The sequence below is a fragment of the Telopea speciosissima genome, chromosome 4 (assembly GCF_018873765.1).
Source record: "Telopea speciosissima isolate NSW1024214 ecotype Mountain lineage chromosome 4, Tspe_v1, whole genome shotgun sequence".
Taxonomy (NCBI): domain Eukaryota; kingdom Viridiplantae; phylum Streptophyta; class Magnoliopsida; order Proteales; family Proteaceae; genus Telopea; species Telopea speciosissima.
This window is the reverse complement of record NC_057919.1, coordinates 1,234,901-1,258,983: the sequence shown is the minus strand read 5'-3', so window position 1 is coordinate 1,258,983 and position 24,083 is coordinate 1,234,901. Positions and strand designations below refer to the sequence as shown.

The 24,083-nt window shown below is 41.1% G+C and overlaps 1 protein-coding gene across 1 annotated transcript in view; it reads right to left on the bottom strand.

The window, feature by feature from the left end:
- The window catches only part of LOC122657962 (calcium-transporting ATPase 3, endoplasmic reticulum-type), a 200,654-nt gene that overhangs the window by 116,371 nt on the left and 60,200 nt on the right, over positions 1–24,083 (bottom strand). Inside the window, exons 6-10 of the mRNA XM_043852775.1 lie at positions 23,649–23,723; positions 22,823–22,868; positions 18,036–18,095; positions 17,830–17,910; positions 6,247–6,332 (exon numbers count right to left, since the gene is read on the bottom strand). Of these exons, the coding sequence (XP_043708710.1) occupies positions 6,247–6,332; positions 17,830–17,910; positions 18,036–18,095; positions 22,823–22,868; positions 23,649–23,723 (348 nt within the window). The remainder of the gene's footprint in view (positions 1–6,246; positions 6,333–17,829; positions 17,911–18,035; positions 18,096–22,822; positions 22,869–23,648; positions 23,724–24,083) is intronic.

The window sequence follows — 24,083 nt, the reverse complement described above, 5'->3', positions numbered from 1 at the left end:
TCGCGAGATTTCGAATTTCTCGACAAACTGCTTTATATAAAAGAGCATATTTCGTCAGTCTCGGTCGAAACAGCTCTGGTTTCGCTTGGTTTTTTATATTTGCTTGGTTTTTGCTCATTTCTTCTCCATTCTTCCACTTCCCATTTGAATCCTTGCCGCATCTACGCCGGAACCACTTGGAGAACACAAGATTCAAACTTCTTAGCACATCTGTGAAGCCTTTCCACTATTCCACGTAAAACCATATTCTCAAAATTGATTTTTTTTAGGGAAGCCGATCTACGACTTCACGGTGTCGAAATTTTTTTTTGGTATATATATTATTTTTTTATTTTTCTGCTTCAAAAATTGGACTTATTTACAACAAAAATAAAAAAATAATAGGGGTTATGTATATTGTATGGTGCTGAATTAAATATATGTTAGGCACCATTGGCCGATCTACGGCCTCACGGTGTCAAAAATATTTTTATGCCAATAATTAATTATTTTAATTTTCGAAAATTATAAAAATATTTTAAAAATTCAAAAAAATAGCAAAAAATAAGAAAAAATATGAGGTTTTTGTTTTAAAATTACTGAAAAATATAAAAGTAAATTGTACATACTTCTTAATTGCTGCCCATTTACATATCTTTTCGATTTTGTTGTGCTAGGCCAATAATTATTTGAAAAATATTTAAAAAAATTATTTTTAAATATGAGAAAAATATGAGGGTTAGGGGAAAAATACAAAATAGCTATAAGTAAATTCTACATGTTGTTTTATTGCTGCCCATTTGCATAAAATTTTGGTTTTGTTGTGCTAGGCCAATATTTATTTGAAAAATATTTTTAAAAATTGTTTTAAATATGAGAAAAATATGAGGGTTAGGGGAAAAATACTAAATAGTTATATATTTATATACTTGTGTTAGTGCTCTTAAATCTTAATTCTTAAACATTTAAACTAAAAGAATTGATGTGCTTCAGTGATTATTGATTAATGAATTGCCTTTTATTCATGCAACAGTAAACTAGTCCGATTATGGCAGATCGTGGTAAACGACAGAGCCAGAGGCAAGAGGGGCAGAGGCAGCCGGCCCGGACCCAGGGGGAGGGGAGCACACCCGGGCGCACTAGGGGTAACATTGCATGGTTGCATGGCACTCCAATTGATGGGGATAAAAGAACATCCCAATGCAACTATTGTCACAGGCAATTTTTGGGAGGTGGTGCCACTAAACTCGAACAACATCTAGCTGGGAATTCTCCTGAAGTGGTCGCATGTCATATGGTCCCTGTGGAGGTATCTAAGGCTGTCATTAATTACATGAAGGAAGCGAGTAAGAGGAAGGCTCAGAGGGAGAAGGCAAGAGTAGAACTTGAGGAAGCAGTAAGGTGTACAACGGGAGGCCAATCAAGCCATCGTGATGATGATGATGTCTATGTTCATGATGATGATATAGAGACTGAGCGAGAGGCTAGGGATTGGAGACGAGCACAGATGATGAGCAGAGCCAGTTATCATGAGGATCAGGAGAGACAGAGAGTTGGTGGTAGTGGAGGAGCTGGTACCTCTAGAGCTGGTGCTAGTGGTAGTGGAGGAGGTGGGTTGCCTAATATCCCTTTAGGAAATCACAGAGTACGAGGGCAGCTCCGCCTCCGCCTCCGCCTCCACCACCACGAGATGACCCAGCACTTCACCAAGCACCTGGTGTTTATAGAAAGAAAGGCAACAAACAACCAAAAATCAAGGGAGTATGGAAAAATCTGAAGGGGATAGTGAAGGAATCTATAGCTAAGTGGATGTTATACTTATACAATACCATCCCAGCAAACACAGCACAAGGCCCCTTTTATCAGACTATGATAGATTCCATTGCTGAGGCTGGCCCAGGGTATAAGGGGCCCACCCCATATGAGATTATGAATGTGTACTTGCCCCAGCAAAAGAAAGAGCTTGAAGACTACATCAATGAAATGAGGGGGCTGTGGGAGAACTATGGGGTGACCATAATGTGTGATGGTTGGACTGGTCCTACAAGAAAGTCCATCATCAACTTTATGGTGTATTATGATGGGAGAACAATCTTTCTGAAGTCTGTTGATGCATCCAAGGAGAAAAAGGATGCAAAGTATATCTACAAATTGCTAAAGGAAGTGGTAGAAGATGTAGGAGTGGGGAACGTTGTCCAAATTGTAACGGACAACGGAAGCAACTACAAGAGTGCCGGTGAGAGGTTGATGCAAAACAGTAAGTACCAGTTGTTTTGGACTCCATGTGCTGCCCATTATATAGACCTCATGTTGAAGGACATGGGAAAGATCAAATTGGTACAACATGTTGTGGAAAAGGCAAGGCAAATGACCAACTTTGTCTACAACCATGGGTTTGCACAAAACCTCTTGAGGGAGAAGTGTGGGGGTGACTTAGTGAGGCCAGGCATAACTAGATTCGCCACCAACTACATTGCACTCAAGAGTATAGAGACCAAATGTGAGTCTGAGATCAATGTTTGCTTCAAGACTGGTTCAACCGGAATGGGTCCAATACCCATGGTGGTAGGGAAGCACAAGCTACCATTTCATCGAGATGACTTTTGGTCAAAGTTGCATAAAGTGGTACAACTTCGGACCCAGTGGTCAAGGTTTTGCATATAGTTGATTCTGCTCTCAAGGACCAACCATGCCACATCTATATGCTGCCATAGACTTGATGAATGAAGGTATTTACAATGCAAATCCACGAGGTAGCAAACACTTTCTCAAAATTATCAAGGAGCGCTGAGAAAATCAACTTATACATCCACTGCATAAGGCTGGTGAGTGTACACTCTTTGTTTTTTATGGAATTACATCTTTTAAAGTTAATTTGAAGGATATATTACTAACTAGTTAATATGTAATGTCAATTTCAGCATATTATTTGAACCCCAAGTACCCATACAGTCATAGGCTTGGGTTGAATAGTAGTCTTATTGACACAGTCAAAGAAGTAGTTGCCAAGTTGGAGCCGAATAGTAAATTACAGGCGATATGCAACAATGAGGTGAGTCTTATAAGTTATAATTCATTTGGAATTACTCAATTCAATACTAAATAGTAATGAGTCATTACTAATTTTAAATATTTTCCAAATGATTATAGTTGAAGACTTTTAGGGATGCATTGGGAAGTTTTGGAACCGATGCTGCAGAGCAAGGCCGGACACGCGGTAATGCCAGTACTCATTACTTCATTAGTCATTACTCAATTCAATATCTTATTCTTTTGAAATGAAGGTGACATGTCTCTTTTGTTGTAATGCAGCTGAATGGTGGGTGTTGTATGGAGGTTCGGCAGACAATTTAAGAAAAATAGCAATCAAGGTTCTCTCCTAGACATGTTCAGCATCTGGCTGTGAACGGAATTGGAGTACATTTTCTCTCATCCACTCCAAGAGGAGAAATAGATTGGGTTCTGAACGTCTCTCTGACTTAGTGTATGTGCATTATAATTTGAGGTTGAAAATGCAACACATACGCATGGGATAAGAGGGTATCAGGGAAAATATCGATCTCGCCGACATTTTTCAGGTGGAGTCAGATGATGAAGATCCTATTGTTGATTGGGTGAGGGATAGAGGTGAGCCAGTGTTATATCAGCCTGGAGGTAGGCCTGACCCCATGATAGCCGAACACATAGAAGCTGATGCGGATGACTTCATGGCTACAGAGGGTGAGGTACACGCACGGGACGCGTCACCCATACCGTTCCAGCCTACTGGTGGTGTTGATGAGGAGGATGAAGATTGGTCTATGTCCTCTGGTGGCGGTGATGGTGGAGATGGTGGTGGTGGTGGTAGAAGTAATGATGGGCATGATGATGATGGTGACGGTGGTCAAGCATATGAGGGAACTCAAGTCCCGTTTGTGGTACAAGAGCAGCAAGAGGTAATCCGTGCCCCCACACCGGCCACACGGCCCACATCGTCCACCTCGACCTACTCGAGAAAGCAGCGTGGCCAGTCCAATCCTGGTGGTCGTGGTAGTGGTACTAGTAGGCAGGCTGAGCTTATGGAGATTGATGCCCTATCTGGCTCTGTTGGTGGACTGAGTATTGGCGATAGAGACAGTAGATCAAGTGGGCATTTCCGTGCCCCATCTTTTCATGTAGACAGCAGTCCATCTCCAGCATAATCAGAGCATAGTTCATCTCATTCACATCCATATGGCGGAGGGCAGTCTGGGCAGTACCCTTGGAGGCAGCAGCCTATATCTTCTCCATCCATTCCCAGTTTTGAGTATGACTCCCACTCACAGAGATATAGTGGATCGTCTTTTGTGGATGACTTCTTTTCCTACCCAACCCACCAGCCGCAGCCGTACAACCCGTACCCGTACATGCTCCCAGAACCGTCATATGACTCATATCATAGTGGATCAGTGGGTAGTACTTCTTCACAGTTTGGTGACCTATATCCTAAAATAGGTTACCTTCAGCATGTTGATGATGCAGTTTACTTGGCCACTGTGGATGACTACACTCGCTTCTTCTCCTAGACTATGACATGGCATGCATTTGTCCTACAGTCGGAGAGCAATACACGTCGGCTCCAGCGGACCATGAGTGGGGTTGATCCTGGACGGCGGAGTAGTTATTATTAGCAAATTTGTAAACATTTGAGATGAATGATGACTACTTGACTTGTAGGGGACAATTGGGGATATTGTGATTTGGAATGTTTGATATCATCTTCTTAAATCTTAACTCTTAAGTTGTTATTTGTTAACTTGTTATTGACTTGATGTCTTATGTAATATGTACTTAATATTATGATTTATGAGTTATGACTTAACTTATGAGTCATTATGTTTCCAACTTAGTTCCAAGTCAATTTACTTGTTTAATGTACATTGTGTATGTGTAAATGTGCGATTAACTAAGTAGTCTAAGACTCTAAGTTATACTTATACATTAGGATTCGACCGTACGTTGCCAATCAATGGTGCACATCCAAAACACCATTTTGGGTGACTATTTTTGCAATTTGAACATTTAAATGTGTTTATATAGCCTAAAATAGGGTTTCCATGAAGTTTCAGGCCTTAACTTGACCTAAAACCCACCGAAATGACCTACCGAAATATACCAGGAAAAATACAATATTTCGACCGAAATATCCGAAATTTCGAATATTTCGGTCAGCTCGAAATACCGAAACGAAACGAGTTCTCGAACAATGCTTGTAAGTAGTATTGCTATGAAACTCACAGCAAGAAGGTAAAATGGAAAGGGGAATCTCCTGTTTGAATCAACCAGGGAAGGGGTTCCTTCGACCCTATCTCAGGGAGAAAAGAGAGGAAGTGAGACAACGAAGGCCCAATGAGAGGGCCTGCGGTTACTGCCTGAAACAGAGAAGGAACACTAAACAAACGACAGATAGGAAGAAGAAGAGAAAGAGATCGCAAGAAGAAAGGGGGGGGGGGGGGAAACACACAACCAGCCACACAGGCTTCAGTGAAAAACTCAATTAATTCTTCTAATCTGTCCACCAGTTACAAGCATACCCATATTTAAAGTTGTAAGACTAAGACTCCTAACTGGACTCTAAAATGGTAACAGAACTAGAAATCAAACTCTAAAACCAACATTGGAATAGAACTATAATCTAAGTAAAAGATTATATAATATCTTTCCCAAATAAATAAAATTTCCTAAATATCCTACTGAACCAACCAACCATAGTAGGACCCGATTCATCTTGATATTGGCCTCCAAACGGGTTCGTAACAGCCCAAGGTAGCACTACTGCATCATTCACCCCCCTCAGTTTTTGTAAAATATATTTCCTGTTTATTTGTTAAAACAAAAATGAAATTGCTGATCATACCTATAGAAGAATACATGTTTACACTCAGAAATAGTCAGTGTTGAGGTTTTCAACAAAAATTATCAAGATATTGGCAAATACACATGATGAAAATTACTTTTTCCAACAGAACCCTTTTTAGAATAAAAAAATAGGAATCTAACAAAAAAAGAGGAGGATAAGGAAGGGAAAACCTCAGCCACCGGTTGAGAAATCCCAGAGTAAAGAAAAAAAGAACTTACAGACAAGAAACAAGAATTCAGAAAGGATAATTCAAATGGGTAAGATGTCCGCAACACACAATCGTAACATGATCAACAGCATCCACATTTGAGATCTTTATAGAATATAAGAAGTACCTGACAACCCATGGTTTATCAATTATATTCTAAAGACAAATGTTAAATATTTACCGAGAAAAGAATGTTTGTCTTGTCTTGATACACAGCATTTGCTGCTACAGTGGATTCAAGCTCTTTCTCGACGGAGCAGCTCTCACCTTGTCATCATCAAACAAAACTTCTGTCACTAACTAAATCATGACAAAATTTCTAGAAATTACAGCCTCATCAACCAGAAGAGCAGAAACCAGCTAACAAGCTTAATTGTCAGAAATGTAGAACTGGAAAAGGGCAATCAATGATAAGAACAATGAAGGTCGAATATTTCAGGAAATTAAATAATAAACACTTAATCAAGGTGCCAGATGCAAACAAGAAAATAAACATACACACAAGCATACAGAAGCACATTAAATTTCTTAAGAGTAGGTCTAATACTCCAGAACACAATCAACGGGTTCAAATAAAACAAAGGAGCAATACGGTTCACACAAGAAGGATTTGCAGAAAAGAGCCTCTCATTCAAGCTTATCTCCATTTCCAGATGCACAACCAGTTCAAATTCCATCATTGAAAAGGTCTTAGGGCATTCTATAACTACGCAGAATCTAACGTTTAGATCAGGCTTCAGGAAGGTTCATTAGAACCATAGTTATGAAGGCCTCGCCTAGGCGCCCGGTCGCCTTGGACACCTTGAGCGCCTTGCCACCTTGTTGGTTTCGCCTTGATTTTAGACTCTTGCCAACGCCATGACCGCCTTGCCACCTTGAAATTATGATTAGAACTGGACATCCCATACTGTTAAGTGTTAAGAACTCAATTTATGGTCAAAGAGTACACCAATTAGACCTGCAGTTACCAGATGCGTACCCAAATAGGACAAAGGCTGTGGTTAAATATTGATGTTTACCCATCATAACTCAAGGACAGCAGTTTCTTTGTAACCAACCTTACATCTTACACAATGCTTTTGGATTTTTATCCTTACACAACTCAAAGCCAGGAAAACATACAACCCAAGAGGACCTATTGGAAAATTGAGAAGCCAAAGTCTTAAAATGTTAAAGTGCATGTGGACATCCAATGCACTATTGGGAATACAGCTTTTTGGCCCCATTTCTCAAGCAATGTTGTGATATACGGGCTGGCCTTTTCCAACTTCATTGTCAGATATTCTTGTTTTCCCTGACACAGTCTTCAAGTTCCAGCATTGTTTTCTTTCCTTTTCTTCATTTTTACAGGGAATCTGGTAGATAGGTATTTGTTAGGGTCAAGATATGTATTAAACCTAAGTGTGAGATACGAACCACAACAGACTTAAAAATGCAATAAGCTGGGATAGCACTTTCCTTTTACCTTTCTTTAATATTCTAGTTAATTAATCTGACTATGACTGAGATATACACTGCAAAAAGAAGTTTCAAAAACAACCGAATTTAATTTTAGAAATGTATAATCATAATCAGTATAAATATCAGCTTTCATTTTTATTAGAAATAATAAAACCTGTATTTGTTACGATTAGTAATCCATGATTTACTATAGATAGCAAAACCCAAAGTTACTAAAACTAACGAGTAAATTCAACCCTAAATTCCATCTCAACTCCTTGATTAAATAAAATAGAAGGCTAAATCCAACCCATTTTACATGATATGAGATGCTCCCACATAATGCATGAACGAGGAGATGAATAATCGACCATATGTTCCCAAAGAACAGCCTTCAAACAAAAATGCACATATAAGTACTCCAAAGCAAGCAAAAACCCAAGTTCAAATCAAACAAGAAACACCCTCCAATCCAGAACACAATGAAAAGTACATTTTGATGAATCTATAAAAATGATATCCAGTAAACAAGAAATTTACCACATAACGACATTGTGAAACAAGCCAATAAAATCTCTGCTTCTTGACTTCAACATACTCAAGCAGTACACAATTCATGCAGATGCAGCATGGGCTTTGTTGTAATATGGATTCAAGGGTATTTTTGTCATAGGGGTATTTCGGTCCTTGTACCTATTCTAGAATATTCCTAAACTCACTATAAATAAAGTGTAGATGTGATCATAATGTCACAAGCCATTCTCTCATTCTCAACATGGTATCAGAGCTAGGATCTACATGGGATCCTAACCCTAATGCCAACCATCCCGAAACCCTAGAACTCTTTCTTCCCTAGAACTCTTTCTCGTTTTTTGCACCTACAGCACCGCCGCCACCCTCTCTCTCTCTTTCGGTTTCTCCAAGCACCAACACCACTCTCTTTCGCCTCTCTTGCGACTTCTTCTCTTCACCCTTCCGCCTCTTCTTTCTCACCCTCGGTGGTGAGTTATCTCCCACCAAGGGAACTTATCCCTGCAATGGTTTAAAGTGTTTTTGGGTTTTGTTGATCGAGTTCTTTTCAGACCAACAACTATGACTGATTCTGAGATCTCCACCCCATCTACTGGACACAAAGAAACAAAACAGCGTGATTTCCCTCCGTTCCCTGCCAGCTCCATTAAACTAAATGGGAGCAATTATTTGATGTGGTCGCAGTCTTGCTTTCTAGCAACTGGTTCCCGTGGTCGTTCAGGGTACATCACAGTGACATCTGTTATGCCTATTGATGCTAGTCCTACCAAAGATAAATGGATGACATCCAATTTTATCGTGATGTACTATCTCATCAACTCCATGGATCCTGAAATTGCTAGTGGCTATCTCCTTCTTGATACTGCTGCCAAAATATGGAAGACAGCCAAAGACACTAACTACCAAGTCGATAACGCTGCCCAATGCTATGAGCTCCACCAGAAAATACATGCTAGAAAGAAACAAGAGTTGTCTCTTTCCCAATATTACTCTAAGCTGCGAAGCATGTGGCAACAATTGGACTTTTATGGGCCCTTCACTGCTATTTGTGATGTTGATGCTATTGCCTTCAAGAAGTGGGAAGAATGTCTTCGTGTTTTTTATTTTCTTGCTGGACTGAATATTGAGTATGATCAGATTTGGGCTCATATCCTAAACCGTGATCCATTCCCGACTCTTGAACGGGCATATGCTATGGGGCAATCATAGGAAAGCCTTCGTACTGCTATGGTTCACCCAGTCACCCAGGAGTGTTCCGCTCTCTTCACCAGCCCATAGCATCCATCGTGGGGGTCTCTCTCATGGTACTGCTGATCGTTCCACTCTTGATCGTCCACTAGTGAAGTGTGATTTTTGTGGCAACGAACGACATACTAAAGACAAATGTTGGAAGTTACATGGGCGTCCCAATAATACCCAAGAACGTAGACAAGGTCGTCCTTCTACAGCCAAAGCTTGTCAGAGTTAATCTGAAGACACCACATCAGATCAGCCTCTTTCCCAGGAGGAATTTCAGCATTTCCGTTATCTCATGACTCGTTTGGAAACCCACTTCCTCATCAACACCTTCTGCAGCCTCTGCTATATCCTTGCTAGGGATGTCAGCTCCATCTTCATTTACCCCATCAGGTATTTCCTTACTCCTTAGGTGGCCAATGTGCCTCAGTCATGTCCACCTCTTGGATAATTGACTCGGGAGCCACTGACCACATGACAAGTTCTCCTTCTCAATTCTTTCAATACTTCCCATTGTCCAGTAACAGTAAAGTCCGTGTGGCTGATGGTTCCCCTTCCCCTGGTTCTGGGAAGGGCACTATTAAGTGCACTCCTCTCTCTTTCTCTTTCTTTTGTTCTACATGTCCCCAAATTTTCTACCAATTTACTGTCTATTAGTAGTCTGACTCAAGATTTGCATTGCAAAGTAACTTTCTTTCCTACACATTGTGTTTTCCAGGACTTGAGAACGGGTTGTACGATTGGCAGTGGTAAGGTGGTTGGTGGTCTCTACCATAGTTGTCACGGTGTCTAGGCGGCCCTAGGCGTTGGAGAGGGGCCAAAATCAAGCGACACCAATTAGGCGACCAAGGCATCCAAGGCACCCACACCTTGACACCTAGGTGTCGCCGACACCTTGACAACTATGGTTTCTACATGCTGGACAGTCCTCCATCGGTCCCATCAGCTTTGGTTTCTCGTTCTGACTCATCTACTTCAGCCTTGGCCGAACTACATAGGTGGCATCGACGTTTAGGCCACCCCCCTCTAGGAGTTTTATCTAAACTATTTCCCATTTTAGTTAAAATTGTAATCCAAATAATTTCTCGTGTGATGCTTGCAAATTTGCAAAACATACTCGAGCTATTTATCCGGTTTCAGATAGTAGAAATTAAATACCATTTGGTTTGATTCATTCTGATGTGTGGGGCCCCACCCGTTGTGTTTCTACTTCTGATTTCCGGTGGTTTGTTACTTTTATCAATTGCTTTAGTCATACTACGTGGGTTTATCTTATGCATCAGAAGAATGATGGTTCATCCGGCTTTTAGTTATTTCACAAAATGGTTCAGAAACATTTTGATGCCAAAGTGAAAATTTTGAGGACAGATAATGGGAAAGAGTACGTGGAGGGGTCATTTCAGAATTATCTATCCACTCATGGGATAATACACCAGACATCTAGTATGGACACACCAGCCCAGAATGGTATCGCAGAACGAAAGAATCGGCATCTCTTGGATGTAACCAGATTGCTTATGTTCACCATGGTGGTTCCTCCTCGATTTTGGGGTGAAGCAATTCTTTCTGCTGCTTACCTTATTAATCGGCTGCCTTCACGAGTACTTGCAGCTCGATTCCCTCTTGAGGTATTATTGGGATCTTCTTCCTTTCTTGTGCCACCGAAGCTGTTTGGATGCGTTGTTTTTGCCAAAATCATCATATTAGTGGGAAATTAGATCCCATGGGACTTCGCTGCATTTTTTGGGTTATTTTGCTACTCGGAAGGGGTATAAGTGCTATCATCCACTTAACCGAAAATTACTAGTAACCATGGATGTAGTTTTTCAGGAATTTGAGGCCTAATTTTCGACCCATGAATCTCTTTAGGGGGAGTCTATAAGTGAATAGGTGCATCTCATTGAGCCATTGGTGGATGCTTTTGTGCCCACAGTTGAAGACACATTCATAGAACTTAACGATGGTATAACTGGAGCAGGAGCAGCCTTTACTTCAAGGGGAGTCTAGGGAGCCCAATACCTTGAAGACCTTTTCTCGAGGAACATGGCATAAAAGAACCACCACTACTGCTCCCACTCAATCGGCAAACCCTGTTCCAAGTTCTCCTACTGATAAGTCTGATCCTGATCCTACTCTTGACTTACCAATTGCTATCCGTAAGCCACAGAGAACCTATACTAAACATCATATTTCTAACTTTGTTTCATATAATTTTCTTGCTCCTTCTTTCCATGCCTTTGTTTCTTTCTTGTCCTCTATTCCTATTCCTAAGTCCTAACACCTAGCAGGAGGCATTAGCTAACTTGAGGTGGAAAGAAGCAATGAATGAAGAGATGAGTGCCCTAAAAAAGAATGACACCTGGGATTTAGTGCCTCTTCCTCCAGGAAAGAAACCTGTTGGCTGCAAATGGGTCTTTGTTGTAAAACAGAAGGCTGATGGATCTGTGGAAAGATACAAGGCACAACTAGCATAGAACTAAATCTCGGTTTTGCAGGTTTCCGAGACGAGTTGGCCAGGTACTTGAAAAAATGCATAGTTTCGACTAGTTTCGACCGAGATGTTGGTAATTTCGTAAGTTTCAACACTTATGCCCATCGAAACTGGGGGAAACCTGGCTCGAAAGCAGTACAGCTACCTATGTATTCCAGAAACCATGACAGGCACTTATTTATGCCAAATATCGTTTAAGCAAATGTTTTTGTATTTGTATTTCATTTACTTAAAGCTTCAAAGCTTTCTAAAAAATCCAAGATTGCTTAAATCTGATTTATATTGAAGGAGTTATGTTCCGGTCAAAGTTAATTTGGTGTACGTGAATGCTGTCAAATGGCTTTGAATGAAAATAATTTTTTAGACATCAAAACAAATGAATATTTTACCGCACTTTTGGTTTTTAGCAATGTTTTATCATATTAAGATTTATAGAATTTATAGATTTGAGAAAAACCCCAGCATTAAAAAGTTGAAAATTTCACCTACCACCGAAAATCCTGTTTTTGTTCTTGAACTGGAGGGTTGACTTTTTATCCTTTTGGAATTTATTTTTAACTATTTTTAATAGGGGGTATTTGCTTATTTATGAATTATATCTTAAGTAAATAACATTTACTTAAATGATTTTTGGCATAAATAAGTGTCTGTCTTGACAACTATGATTCTCAGTACACTGTCCGTACACTAGTAAACTTGGGTCAAAAACCACAAGTACCATTTTTAGTGTTTTAGTTTTTGTGAAGATAGTTCATGCATTGTGTTTAAAATGTCAAAAATAGGCTCCATACAAAAAATCAGACCTAAAAAACCTTTTTTGGGCCTCGAAACCACTGTCTCGAGTTGGCTGGGAAAAAGTACCATGTTTTGACCTGGTTTCGGTAGGTTTCGACCATATCTCGGTTTCAGCCATGTCGAAACCAGATCGAAACCCGAGATCTTGAACCTTGACAGCTAGTGGCCAGAGGCTTTACCCAAACCTATGGGATCGATTATTAGGAAACGTTTGCCCCAGTTACCAAGATGAACACTGTCAGGGTAATCATTTCCTATGTTGTTAACCAAGGATGGGATCTTCAACAAGTTGATGTAAAGAATGCATTTCTTCACGGGGAGCTAGAAGAAGAAGAGGCCCACATGGAAATTTCTCCTGGCTTTGCTGCCCCAAAAACACAAGGAAAGTAATGTCGTTTGAAGAAAGCCCTATATGGTCTGAAACAGTCCCCTAGAGCATGGTTCAGTCGGTTTCATAAAACTATGGTGTTCATTGGGTATAAACAGAGCAATGCTGACCATACTCTGTTTATCAAGAAGATAGGCCAGCACATTACAGTCTTGATTGTTTATGTGGATAACATAGTCATCACTAGGAGTGATAGTGTTGAAATAGGCAAACTAAAGGCCTATTTGGGGACCGAATTAAAGTAAAACACCTTGGGAGGCTTCGATATTTTATAGGAATTGAAGTTTCTCATTCTACGCAAGGTATCTCTCTCCCTTAGAGAAAGTATATACTTGATCTTTTATCTAACGCTGGCATGTCGGGGTATAAACCTGCTGATACACCATTGGAACCAAATAGTCATTTAAAGAGTAAGGATGGAGAGCCAATGGATAAGGGCAGCAATCAAATATTGGTTGGGCGTCTGATATACCTATCCCATACGCGACCAGATATAGCTTTTGCAATGAGTGCAGTTAGCCAATATATGCATGATCCTTATTCTACTCATCTTGAGGCAACATATAGGATTTTGTGGTATTTAAAGTCTTCTCCTGGAAAGGGTATACTTTCCTCTCCTCACAATCATCTTCAAGTTGAGGCCTTCACTAATGCTGACTAGGCAGGGTGTCCGGATGACAGAAGGTCTACATCAGGCTATTGCTCTTTTGTTGGAGGTAACTTGGTTACTTGGCGAAGCAAGAAGCAAGCTGTTGTTGCTCGATCAAGTGTTGAAGCTGAGTTTCGGGCTATGGCCTATGGGAGATGTGAACTCCTCTAGCTCTAAGGGCTTCTTCAAGACTTATGTGTTGCGGTTGATCTGCCTATGCGCCTTTGTAGCAGTAAATCAGCAATAAGTACTGCACATAATCCAGTTCAACATGATCGCACTGAGCATGTTGAGATTTATCGTCACTTCATCAAGGAGAAGCTAGAACAAGGAGTCATCTATGTTCCGTTTATCCAGTCTAGTGAGCAGTTAGCTGATATTCTCACTAAGGGAATTAGTAGGAAAAGTTTTTGTTCTATAGTTAGCAAGTTGGGCATGGTTGATATTTATGCACCAACTTTAGGGGGAGTATTGTAATATGGGTTCAAAGGTATTTTTGTCATAGGGGTAATTCAGTCCTTGTACCTATTCTAGAATATTCTTAAACTCATTATAAATAAGTGGGACTGTGATCATGATGTCGCAAGCCATTCTCTCATTCTCAACAGCTTAAACTTAAAGTAATCCTTTTCTACTAAAATGCATGTTTGATTCTCTCCTTGAACCGCTCCAATCTATTCCCTCCGAGGATCAAATCCTCACAGCGGTTCTCACAAACCCAATCATGTCCCTGGCCCTGATGGATTCAGTAAGGGTTTCTTCTCTACTAGGATGGATATCATTAAAGAAGACTTGATCAAAGCTATCCACAGTTTATTCTTCAATCCCAGCCAGATCTTTCGGGTCAACAATACTTTTCTCTACCTCATCCCTAAAAAAGACGAGGCTTCCCCTATGTCTGATTTAGACCAATCTCCCCTTGCAACCTCCTCTACAAATTCATTGCCAAAATTTTTGCTAACTGCCTACAGTTGGTTGTTCCCTCCCTTATTAGCCCTAACCAATCGGCTTTTCATTTCGGACAACATCCTTCTCTGCTCCGAAATTGTCCGGGGCTTTGACCATAAATCCCATTCCCCGGCTGCCCTCATGAAAATTGACATCCATAAAGCATTTGACTCCCTCCGTTGGGATTTCAATTGTTATGTCTAGACTTAGATGGCTTTTCCCCCTCCTTTGTCCGCTGGATACACGCTTGTATCTCCTCCCCCCAGTTCTCGGTCCTTATCAATTGATCCCCGCGGGGTTTTACTCCTCTAAAGTCGGTATCCGTCATAGTTATCAAGACGTCGCCATGGCGACGCCGCGCCTTGCCGCCATGGCGGTGTCGCCTTGATTTTTTACCTTCTAAAACGCCATGGTCGCCTTCCCGCCTTGATAACTATGGTATCCGTCAAGGTTTCCCACTATCCCCTTTCCTCTTCCCCCTCGCCCTTGAGGTTCTTTCTAGAAGTATTCAGTCCAAAACTGATCAACTCCTTATTTCCCCCATTCCCAAATGTAAAACCCTCAATCTCACCATCTTACCTTTACTGATGATCTCATGATCTTCTCCAAGGCCTCCCCCTCTTCTATCTCGTCCATTATGTCCTCCTTGCACCAATTTGAATGCCTCTCGGGCCTTTGAATCAAACTTCTGAAATCCCACATCTTTCTCTTAGGGGTCTCAGATGCTGATAAGGCTACCCTCCTCCGCCTTATGGGTTTCTACCTTGGTACTCTTCCAGTTAAGTACCTTGGTCTTCCCTTGATCCCCGCTAGGCTGACTGGTCATCACTACACCCCTATGCTTGACCTTATCCGTAAAAGGCTTCAACTCTGGAAAGGAAAACTTTTTTCCTATGCCGAGAAGGTTGAGTTGATTAGATTAGTTCTCCAATCCTGTTACATCTACTAGTGTAGCATTTATGGGCTTCCTCAATCTACCATCAAAGCCATGGAATCCCTATTTTGTGCTTTCCTCTGGAAAGGAAAAGAATACAACAAAATTTCTCCACCCCTCAAGTTGGGCTGCTACTTGTCTCCCTAAAAGGTAGGGTGGTCTCAGCCTTCGTAGAATCTGTGATTCCAATATTGCAGGAATTCTCAAGTTGCTTTGGAAAATCTCTGCACAACTCTATCTGGGTCAAATGGGTCCATTCCTACCTCCTCAAAAACATTCCCATTTGGACAATTCCCTATCTTGTTGACTCCTGTTGGGTCTGGCACAAAATCCTCCTCCTTCGACCTCTAGCTCTTAGAGCTACCATCTTTATGATCCCTGATGAGACATCTACCTACCTCTAGCTTGATCACTGGCATCCCTTAGGTGTCCTCTTCTCTATAGTGGGAGCCTACTCGGTGTACTAATCTGGTATCTCTAAATTTGCCCCGGATTCCTCCATCATCAGCCATGTTTCTTGGTCCTCCACTCTCTACTCCGTCCCAAACCTCTCCTCAGTATGGGTCTCTCCCCCCCCCCCCTTTCCCCCCTGGCCATCCCACCAAGCCTCTCCTTCCGATAAGATCCTATGGCTCCCCTCCAATAATGGCTTTTTTAGCTCCCGGTCCGCTTGGAATTTTGTTAGACGTCGTGTCCCCTTTGTCCCTTGGCATAACCTTGTGTGGTTCAAAGGTCATATCCCCCGCCACTGTTTCACCGTTTGGAGAGTTTTAAACCAATGCCTCCCCATCCAATCTTTCTGACTCCACCGCCACCTTTCTGTGTCCCCCTCTTGTATCTATCCTTTGTTGGAATGGTACTGAGGACATCAACCACCTTTTCTTCTCCTGTCCCTTCGTCTGCTCAATCTGGAAAAAAGCCCAAGACTCCTGTTGGCCCTGTAGTAGGAGACCTTTACCCTTCTCTAGGGAGTGGTTTTAGATGGATATGTCGTTCTCCAGTAGCTCTATTTGTGATATTGCTGGGAAGCTTGTGTTCAGTGTCATATCTCTCACATATGGATGGAGCAGAATCTTCAAAGATGGACTTCCAACTCCCACTCTCTTGACATGATTTGGAAGGCCATCTTCTTCGATGTTAGCTCCAAGCTTCACATGTTACCTCACAGATCTATTGTTGACTCCCCAAGGAACAGGCGTATTGTTGTCTCCTGGGGATTACATGTATCTCTTCTTCAGCCTCCCGACCCTTCCTAGGGATCGAGGTTTTGTATAGTCCCCCCCTCCTTTTCCCTGTGTATTCCCCACCCCTTCTTCTTCCTCCTCATTTTCGGGCTTTGGTGATGCATTATTTATTCACCCAAAAAAAAACTCATGTTTCATAAACAGATAAAAACCTGATTACAGATTAATATCTGTAACAATGATGGATATGAATGGTTTAGAACCAAAGAAAAAAAGACAGTGGACTGTAGAGGTCTGTGCATAGTAGCTTAAGGGAAAAGAAGGAAAGAAGAAAAGGAGCAGAAAGAAAGAGACACAGAGATATGGTTTTAACCAGGTAACACTTATGAGTCTGGGACTTAAACAATTGCTTACTCAAACTCAAACTAATCCAATCCTCGAAACAATCAATCATGTTCCGTTACAATTGGGTATGCTGAGCAGCCCCCTATTAAAAGAGTGTCCTAGTGCATGAGGCTCCCGCTACTGCAGGGTCTGGGATGGGCAAATGTACGCAGTCTTAGCCTTGCTTCACGAAGAGGCTGTTTCCATGTTTCAAACCCACAACCCAATGGTTACAATGACACAACTTAACCGTTGCACCAAGGCTCTGATGAGCAATCCCCTATTAGTGACATAAATTGAACATATAACCACTCCAGAAAAACCCACCCCTTTATGAATCACATATATTGAAGAAATAGATATGCCATACCATCCTTTGGCATGTTTCCATTTTGATGTTTCCCTGTCCTGTAACTTCTTTTAGAAGAATGACTTAGAGTAACAACTGACTAGCATTTTAAGCCGTACCAACTTTGAATTGATTTTATTTTGCCCCGTTCCAAGAATTCAAACAAATTTTGTACTGATCCAGTAAGGATGAAGTATTCTCAGAGTTCTCCATTGATACAACATGCTGCTTTTTCCATTCATTACCTTTCAGAATCAGTCGTGGTCTTACAAATTTTACCAATTGTATGGACAAATCCCTTGCTTCATCCAAATGAGTAAAAGTCTAAAAGATCCTAACCTCACTTAAAATCCGAGTACTCTACCGTTGAGTTAGCAACCCAAAAATATATTATATCTACAAAAAAGAGGCATCAGAGAGAAAGAGAGGTTATACCTGTAAGAATTGCCTGGTCAACACGTAGTTGCATACTTAGCATCTCAATCATTCTCATATCTGCAGGAATTTTGCATCCAACTATTCCACGGGGAGGCAAAATGAAAGGCAATTTCACGTTCTCTCCAATGCAATGTAATCAACATAGAGCAGATTCGGAATCAACTAAAAATCATAATTCCTTAAATTACTAGTTACCAACGCACCTCCTACTTCGACAATATCACCAGGAACAAGGTCTGTTGCAGGTAGTATTGAGAAGCAACCTGAAAGTTTCACATGTTAGTGTGACAATATGAGTGATCTGTATTACTATTTCAAAGAGCCAATACTAGTTTCTGGTCAACATAAACAATCCAAAAGCTTGATCAAGAGGAAAACATTTCCAGTGGCAACAAGTATCTGAAAGCTATTATTAAAGAACTGAACTGCTATGTGTATTATGGAAATTGTAACGCACTATACGGGTTCTTTGGAGCAACAGGTTGTTGATGTAGACCAAAACATGAGGGAGAAGAAGCCAAAATACTGTTCACGTGAACAGTGTCACAGCTCCATATTTGACTTGGTGAGAATCAATGAAAGAACTTTAGAAGCAAACTGTTGCACTCGATTATAGGAGAACATCCTTGGTTCAACAGCTGGGATAGCTGTGGGTGAGAAACCCGGGGCTGAGAGAGCCCATCCCCCTACCCCCACCTTCTTCTATCTTCTAATTCTGACTTTGTTTCTAATTTTGTGACGTGAGAATTCTTGGGGCTAGGTTAACCCTAATCTAGTTTTACATTATTTGGTATCAGAGCCATGGAAGAGAGGAGTTCTAACCAAGGTACTAAAACTTGGGTCTCGGTACCAACTCGGCCCTTGGAAAAACCGAGTCGAGTTGAGATCTCACCGAGTTGGTGCATTTTTTTTCCCCCACTCGAAGCCTCAACTCGGTGGGTTTTAGACCTAGTTTGGGTCTGAAACATGGTATTCAGCCTATTTTAGGCCATTTAAACACAATGGCACTATCAGATTTTGCAAAAACAAAGTCCAAATATGAGTTTAAATTCGGACCATAGGTTGGTAGGCGATGACGTACTAAAATACCCTACTCTACACATAACTTAGTAATAGAAAGCAAGCAAAACATTCAATTAATAGCTAAACAACTTAAATAAGAATTAGAAATGTTAAAGTGATACATCAAACTGTTTAACATTGTTACAACTATCATCACATTAAAATGACTTTGAATCAAGTATTCAGTCCCCGCGAGTGTCACATAGTCTTCCCATGACATAGTGTTGCTGTAAAGTTGCATATAGTGCTCCACAGCAAGCATATAAGAGTTCTGTCGAGTTAGGTAAGTAAATACATAGTAGATGGGTCATTTCCATGGGTCAACCCGAGATCTCGGCGAGATCTTGTATTATTTTGTATCGTATCCCATCTCGTCTAAGTTTCTCAAAAAACCGAGAAACTCGGCGAGATCTCGCGAGTTCTCGAACTATGGTTCTAACAACCCTAACCATGCTTCGTTAAATGCTAGTGATGATCTCATATTAGCTATACGGTAGTTGGTTGAAGGAGTTGTTTCTTTGAAGAGAAGTCCAAGAGCTTAAAGCTGATTTTTGTCCTGGCTACCGTCCACCTCCTATGAATGCTACTATGACACTAGAAGAAATTTTGCAGATGTTAGACCAACAACTCAATGGTCCTACCAAGAAGGTCTATGTCGAAGCCGTAAAGGTACCGGAAATGCTAAATTCAGTCATTACAGGTATGGAAGCTAACCCCGATGTACAGATTTGCAAGCTTCAGTTCGATGATGATTGGGCAGTCATTGCAGCCCTTGATGGTGACAATGATGATAACCTCTTGAATTATGATACTGAAGAGACAGCAAGGTGATTATGGTCCACAGTTGTCACGGCGGCTAGGCGACCCAAGGCACTGGAGAGGGTCCAAAATAAAGGTGACACCAATTAGGCAACCAAGATGTCCAAGGTGCCCGCCTAGGCGACGCCTTGACAACTATGTTATGGTCCCTCAACAAGAAGAAACCCTTGAGGAGACTATGAATGACAAGGAAGAACTTAGAGAGCTTGAGTTTGAAGCAGAGAAGGTCAAAGAAACATTCGTGGACAACCCCACGGACACGATTGATGATGTGGAAGTTGAACACGTGGAATTTGTTATTCCACCAAGGTACTTTGAACTTTTGAAGAACAAACTCCATACATTCTGGATTACCTTCGTATTTTCAAGGAGCTGCAAGAATATTTGTTCGGACAGACACTTGACATGCACCACACCAAGCTTATTCCTACTCTCTTCAAAATTCGAGGTCGAATTTTTTCTAAGAGGGGAAGAGTTGCTGTAGACCAAAACATGAAGAAGAGGCCAAAACACTGTTCACATGAACAGTGTCACAGCCCCATATTTGACTTGGTGAGAATTAATGAAAGAATTTTTTAGGCATAACTGTTGCACTCGATTACGGGAGATTGGTTCAACAGCTAGGATAGCTGTGCGTGAGCGACCCAAGGCTGAGAGAGCCCATCCCCATACCTCCTTCTATCTTCTAATTCTGACTTTGTTTCTAATTTTGTGTTGTGGGTATTCTTACGGCTAGGTTAACCCTAATCTAGTCTTACATTAGTTGTATATCATGGAAGTAGTAGCTCATTCACTTATATCTTTCCCTGGGTATTCTTGGTGCGGTAAAATATTTAGTTGTTTTGATATCTAAAAAAAAAAATTCATTCAGAGCGATTTTGACAGCATTCGGCATACCAAATAAGGTTTGACCGGAACATAACTTCTTCAATATAAATCAGATTTAAGCAATTTTGGATTTCTTGGAAAGCTGGTTTTGTGCTCTACCCAATACTAAAAGTCTCATATAAAAATAAAATCATCTGACTAGTCAAACTTCTTAGAGAACAAGAATATTTCTCTAAATCGAGAACAATTAATTACTCATAGATAAGATCATATTTTAAAGAACAGTATAAACCAAATGTGAGACTAGGATAAACCAAATGTATGTTTGATTGTTTCAAACTTCCAATAGCTTGCTTCTTCGGTTCTGTTGTCTTCTAGTTCTATGTTGATTTTTTATGACTTGATGTGGCTCAATATTGATTTTTGATGACATGATGTGACTTTTTTTTTTTTTTGGATGAATAAAAATTTAATTGCAAAGAAAAGGGGGGGAAGGGATATACAAGCCCGAAGGCCAAGAGGCCCAAAACTAAGTAGGGCGCAAAATAGTGGATGGGAGACCCCAGGAGACAACAATAAGTCTGTTCCTTGGGGAATCAGTCACACTAGTCAAGGGGAGGGAGATAGCTTTAGATGATACGTCAAAGAAGAAGGCCTTCCAAATCTTGTCCATAGAGTGGGAGTTGGACGTCCATCGTCTAAGTTTACGCTCCATCCAAATGTGGGAAATAGTAGCACAAAAGGCAAGCTTTCCAACCGTGTCACAAAGCGAGTTCCCACCAAAAGTCATATGAATCCAAACCCATTCCCGAGAAAGCGGAAGAGGTCTTCTACGAGCAGGCCAGCAATGGCGGAGAACCCGATTCCAGATGGAGGCAGCAAATGGGCAAGTGAAGAAAAGATGGTCTATGTCTTCATAACCATTCCAACAAAGACAGCATCTGGGGGAGACTTGCATGTGGCGGTGGAGGAGAAAAGCCTGAGTTGGGAGGCAATTTGCTAGGGCACGCCAAGCAGTGAAACTCTGCCTAGGGATGTGGCCTTTGTACCAAACCACTTTTTGCCAAGGACAAGGGGTCCCTCTATGTCTAACCATGTCCCAAGCGGAGTGGGCGCTGAATGTGCCTGTGGAGGAGGGAAGCCAAACGGTGGTGTCCCCTCTGCCTCTATGACCGGGAGGAATAGGGGGGAGGGAACTCCAGAGGTCGGCAAGGGGGGGGAGATGTGGGAGGGGACCATGAGCCATTGGTAATGATGGAAGCCACTGGGGCAAGTCTGTCCAAGCCGGAATCATAGATGGCACGGGGGCTGACTATAGAGGCCAGGACACCTGAAGGATGCCAATTATCGAGCCAAAGATAGGTCTGCAACCCATCGTCAATCCTGCAAGAAATGGCAGCCGTGGCAATGTGCCTCACTTGAAGACTTCTGCCCCAAATCCAGGAAGAGTCTGAGCTAGAGCTGACAGTCCAAATAGAGTCTCTACGCAGAGGCCCCGCATACACCCAGGAAGTCCAAATACTAGACTTGTTGGAGAGAAGCTTCCAAACCAGCTTGATAGAGCCCGCTAGATTGACATCTTTAATCCTTCTGAGACCCAGACCTCCTTCAGCTCTGGGGAGGCAAATAGAGGACCAGCTCTTAGGGTGGAGGAACCTGGCAGAGTCCACACCTTTCCAGAGGAAAGCACACATAATGGATTCGGCAGCCTTGATAGTTGCCTTGGGGAGACCAAAAACACCACTCCAATATAAACATGATGTGACTTAATGTGGCTTAATGTTGATTTTTGAGGACTTGAGGAGGCTTAATGTTGATTTTTGATGATATAAGGTATATATTGTACCATACTAAAATATTGTAGCATACTAAATAATGTTAGAAAAAGGGAAAATAAAAAATAACACTTGGGGCGCCTTGGTCGCGTAAGTGATGCCTTGCCGGGCACCTTGTCGCCTAAGCGCTTAGACACCCCTCCAACGCCTTGGATTGCTTTGCCGCCTTGACATCTATGATTTAGATCTTAGGGCCAAACAGAAACAAGTTCACCTGCCTCACTCTATCACTCAACAACATGACCATTAACCAGAGTTCAGTCTCATCACACTTTAGCAATAGGTAAACATGCTGAAATTCAAGAATTTAAACATGTAGAGGAAGACGCTTCAGCTACTAGGCCAAGTATCCCAACAAATAACAACATATCTGAGATCCAACAAGCAGATCATAATGTTTCTCCTCGTAAGTGACAATATCGTAAAATTTTCAAAGGATCGCATACCATTCCGCAACACAGTCGCAACATCAGCTTGGTATGCTCGTAGCTCCTACATGGAGACATCAAAGAATGAAATCAGTAAAAATAAGCAGAAGGCTCAGTAGTACTTACACAGTTTTGTTTTCATAGCACATCCTAATTCAATTTTCTACCAAGCACATGACAAATTTCATCATTGCCCTTATCCAGTCTATGTAGCCACCCATTGGCTGCTTTTAATTTTTTTTCATTTTGCACGGAAACAACAGAAAGAGAATTTCATTAATTAAGAGGAAAGAGAAGAATAAACAAAGGACACAGTAAACACCCAACACAAGACAACATCAGAAAGAAGAAAGACACCACCCATCCCAAACCCTACATGTCAAGTCCATGATATGTAGGACTTTCCCCTTATAAATTTTTCGAAGTCAAACCAGGTTTCACATTTGATTCCCACTCATATGAATGGCCAGTTAAACCAGGTAGACCAGAAATATGACCCCTTTCTGCTCACTGCCCTGTCGAGTTTTAGAACTAATTTCAAAAACATCAACTGATCAGGGGTTGACGACCTGCAAAAGCTAACAACTGTGTACACATGGATTAGATTTTTTTTTTTTTTTTTGGTGAGAAAATATGAACAAGATCAGAGAACTATGATGTTCTACTACATCAAAGTTATGTGGGAAACAAGCACTACAACATGAAGATTCTTTCCCTGATAATAAGAAAAACTAATTTTATCAAAAGAGGCAAGGAAGTAGACCTCCTAAAACGTACGAGGAGCAATAGAAGGAAGAGCTGTACAAACCAAGCTGCACAGAAAACAAGGAAAAGCAGAAATTACCTCAAGAGCCTTTTCAGCATTTGTTTCTGTGATCACTCCTACAGCAGCATTTGCGGCCAGGATCAAAAGGATGACCTGTAAATGAACCAAAATTAAAATAAAAGAATAAAACACTAGTAATGAAAGACCATTCATGAGCCTTGATTCATAATTCCACATAGTTAGCCAAAATAAAAAGCGTAGTTAGTACAAGAATATACTTAAGAGCACTTAACAAAACCAGAAACCTAGTTAAGAAATTTCATTACTCATAGTTGCATATAAACTTCAATGCTGAGGTTCCAGAAGATAAAAAAACGGATAACTTATCCAGTCAATGTACGTAGGTAGCAACTAATCAAAAAATAATCTACTCATTATAAAATCCAAAAGAAGATTTTTGGATTAAAAGATGGTTTTCTTTTTCTTGGGGGCAAGGGAAGAACAACAAAAAGT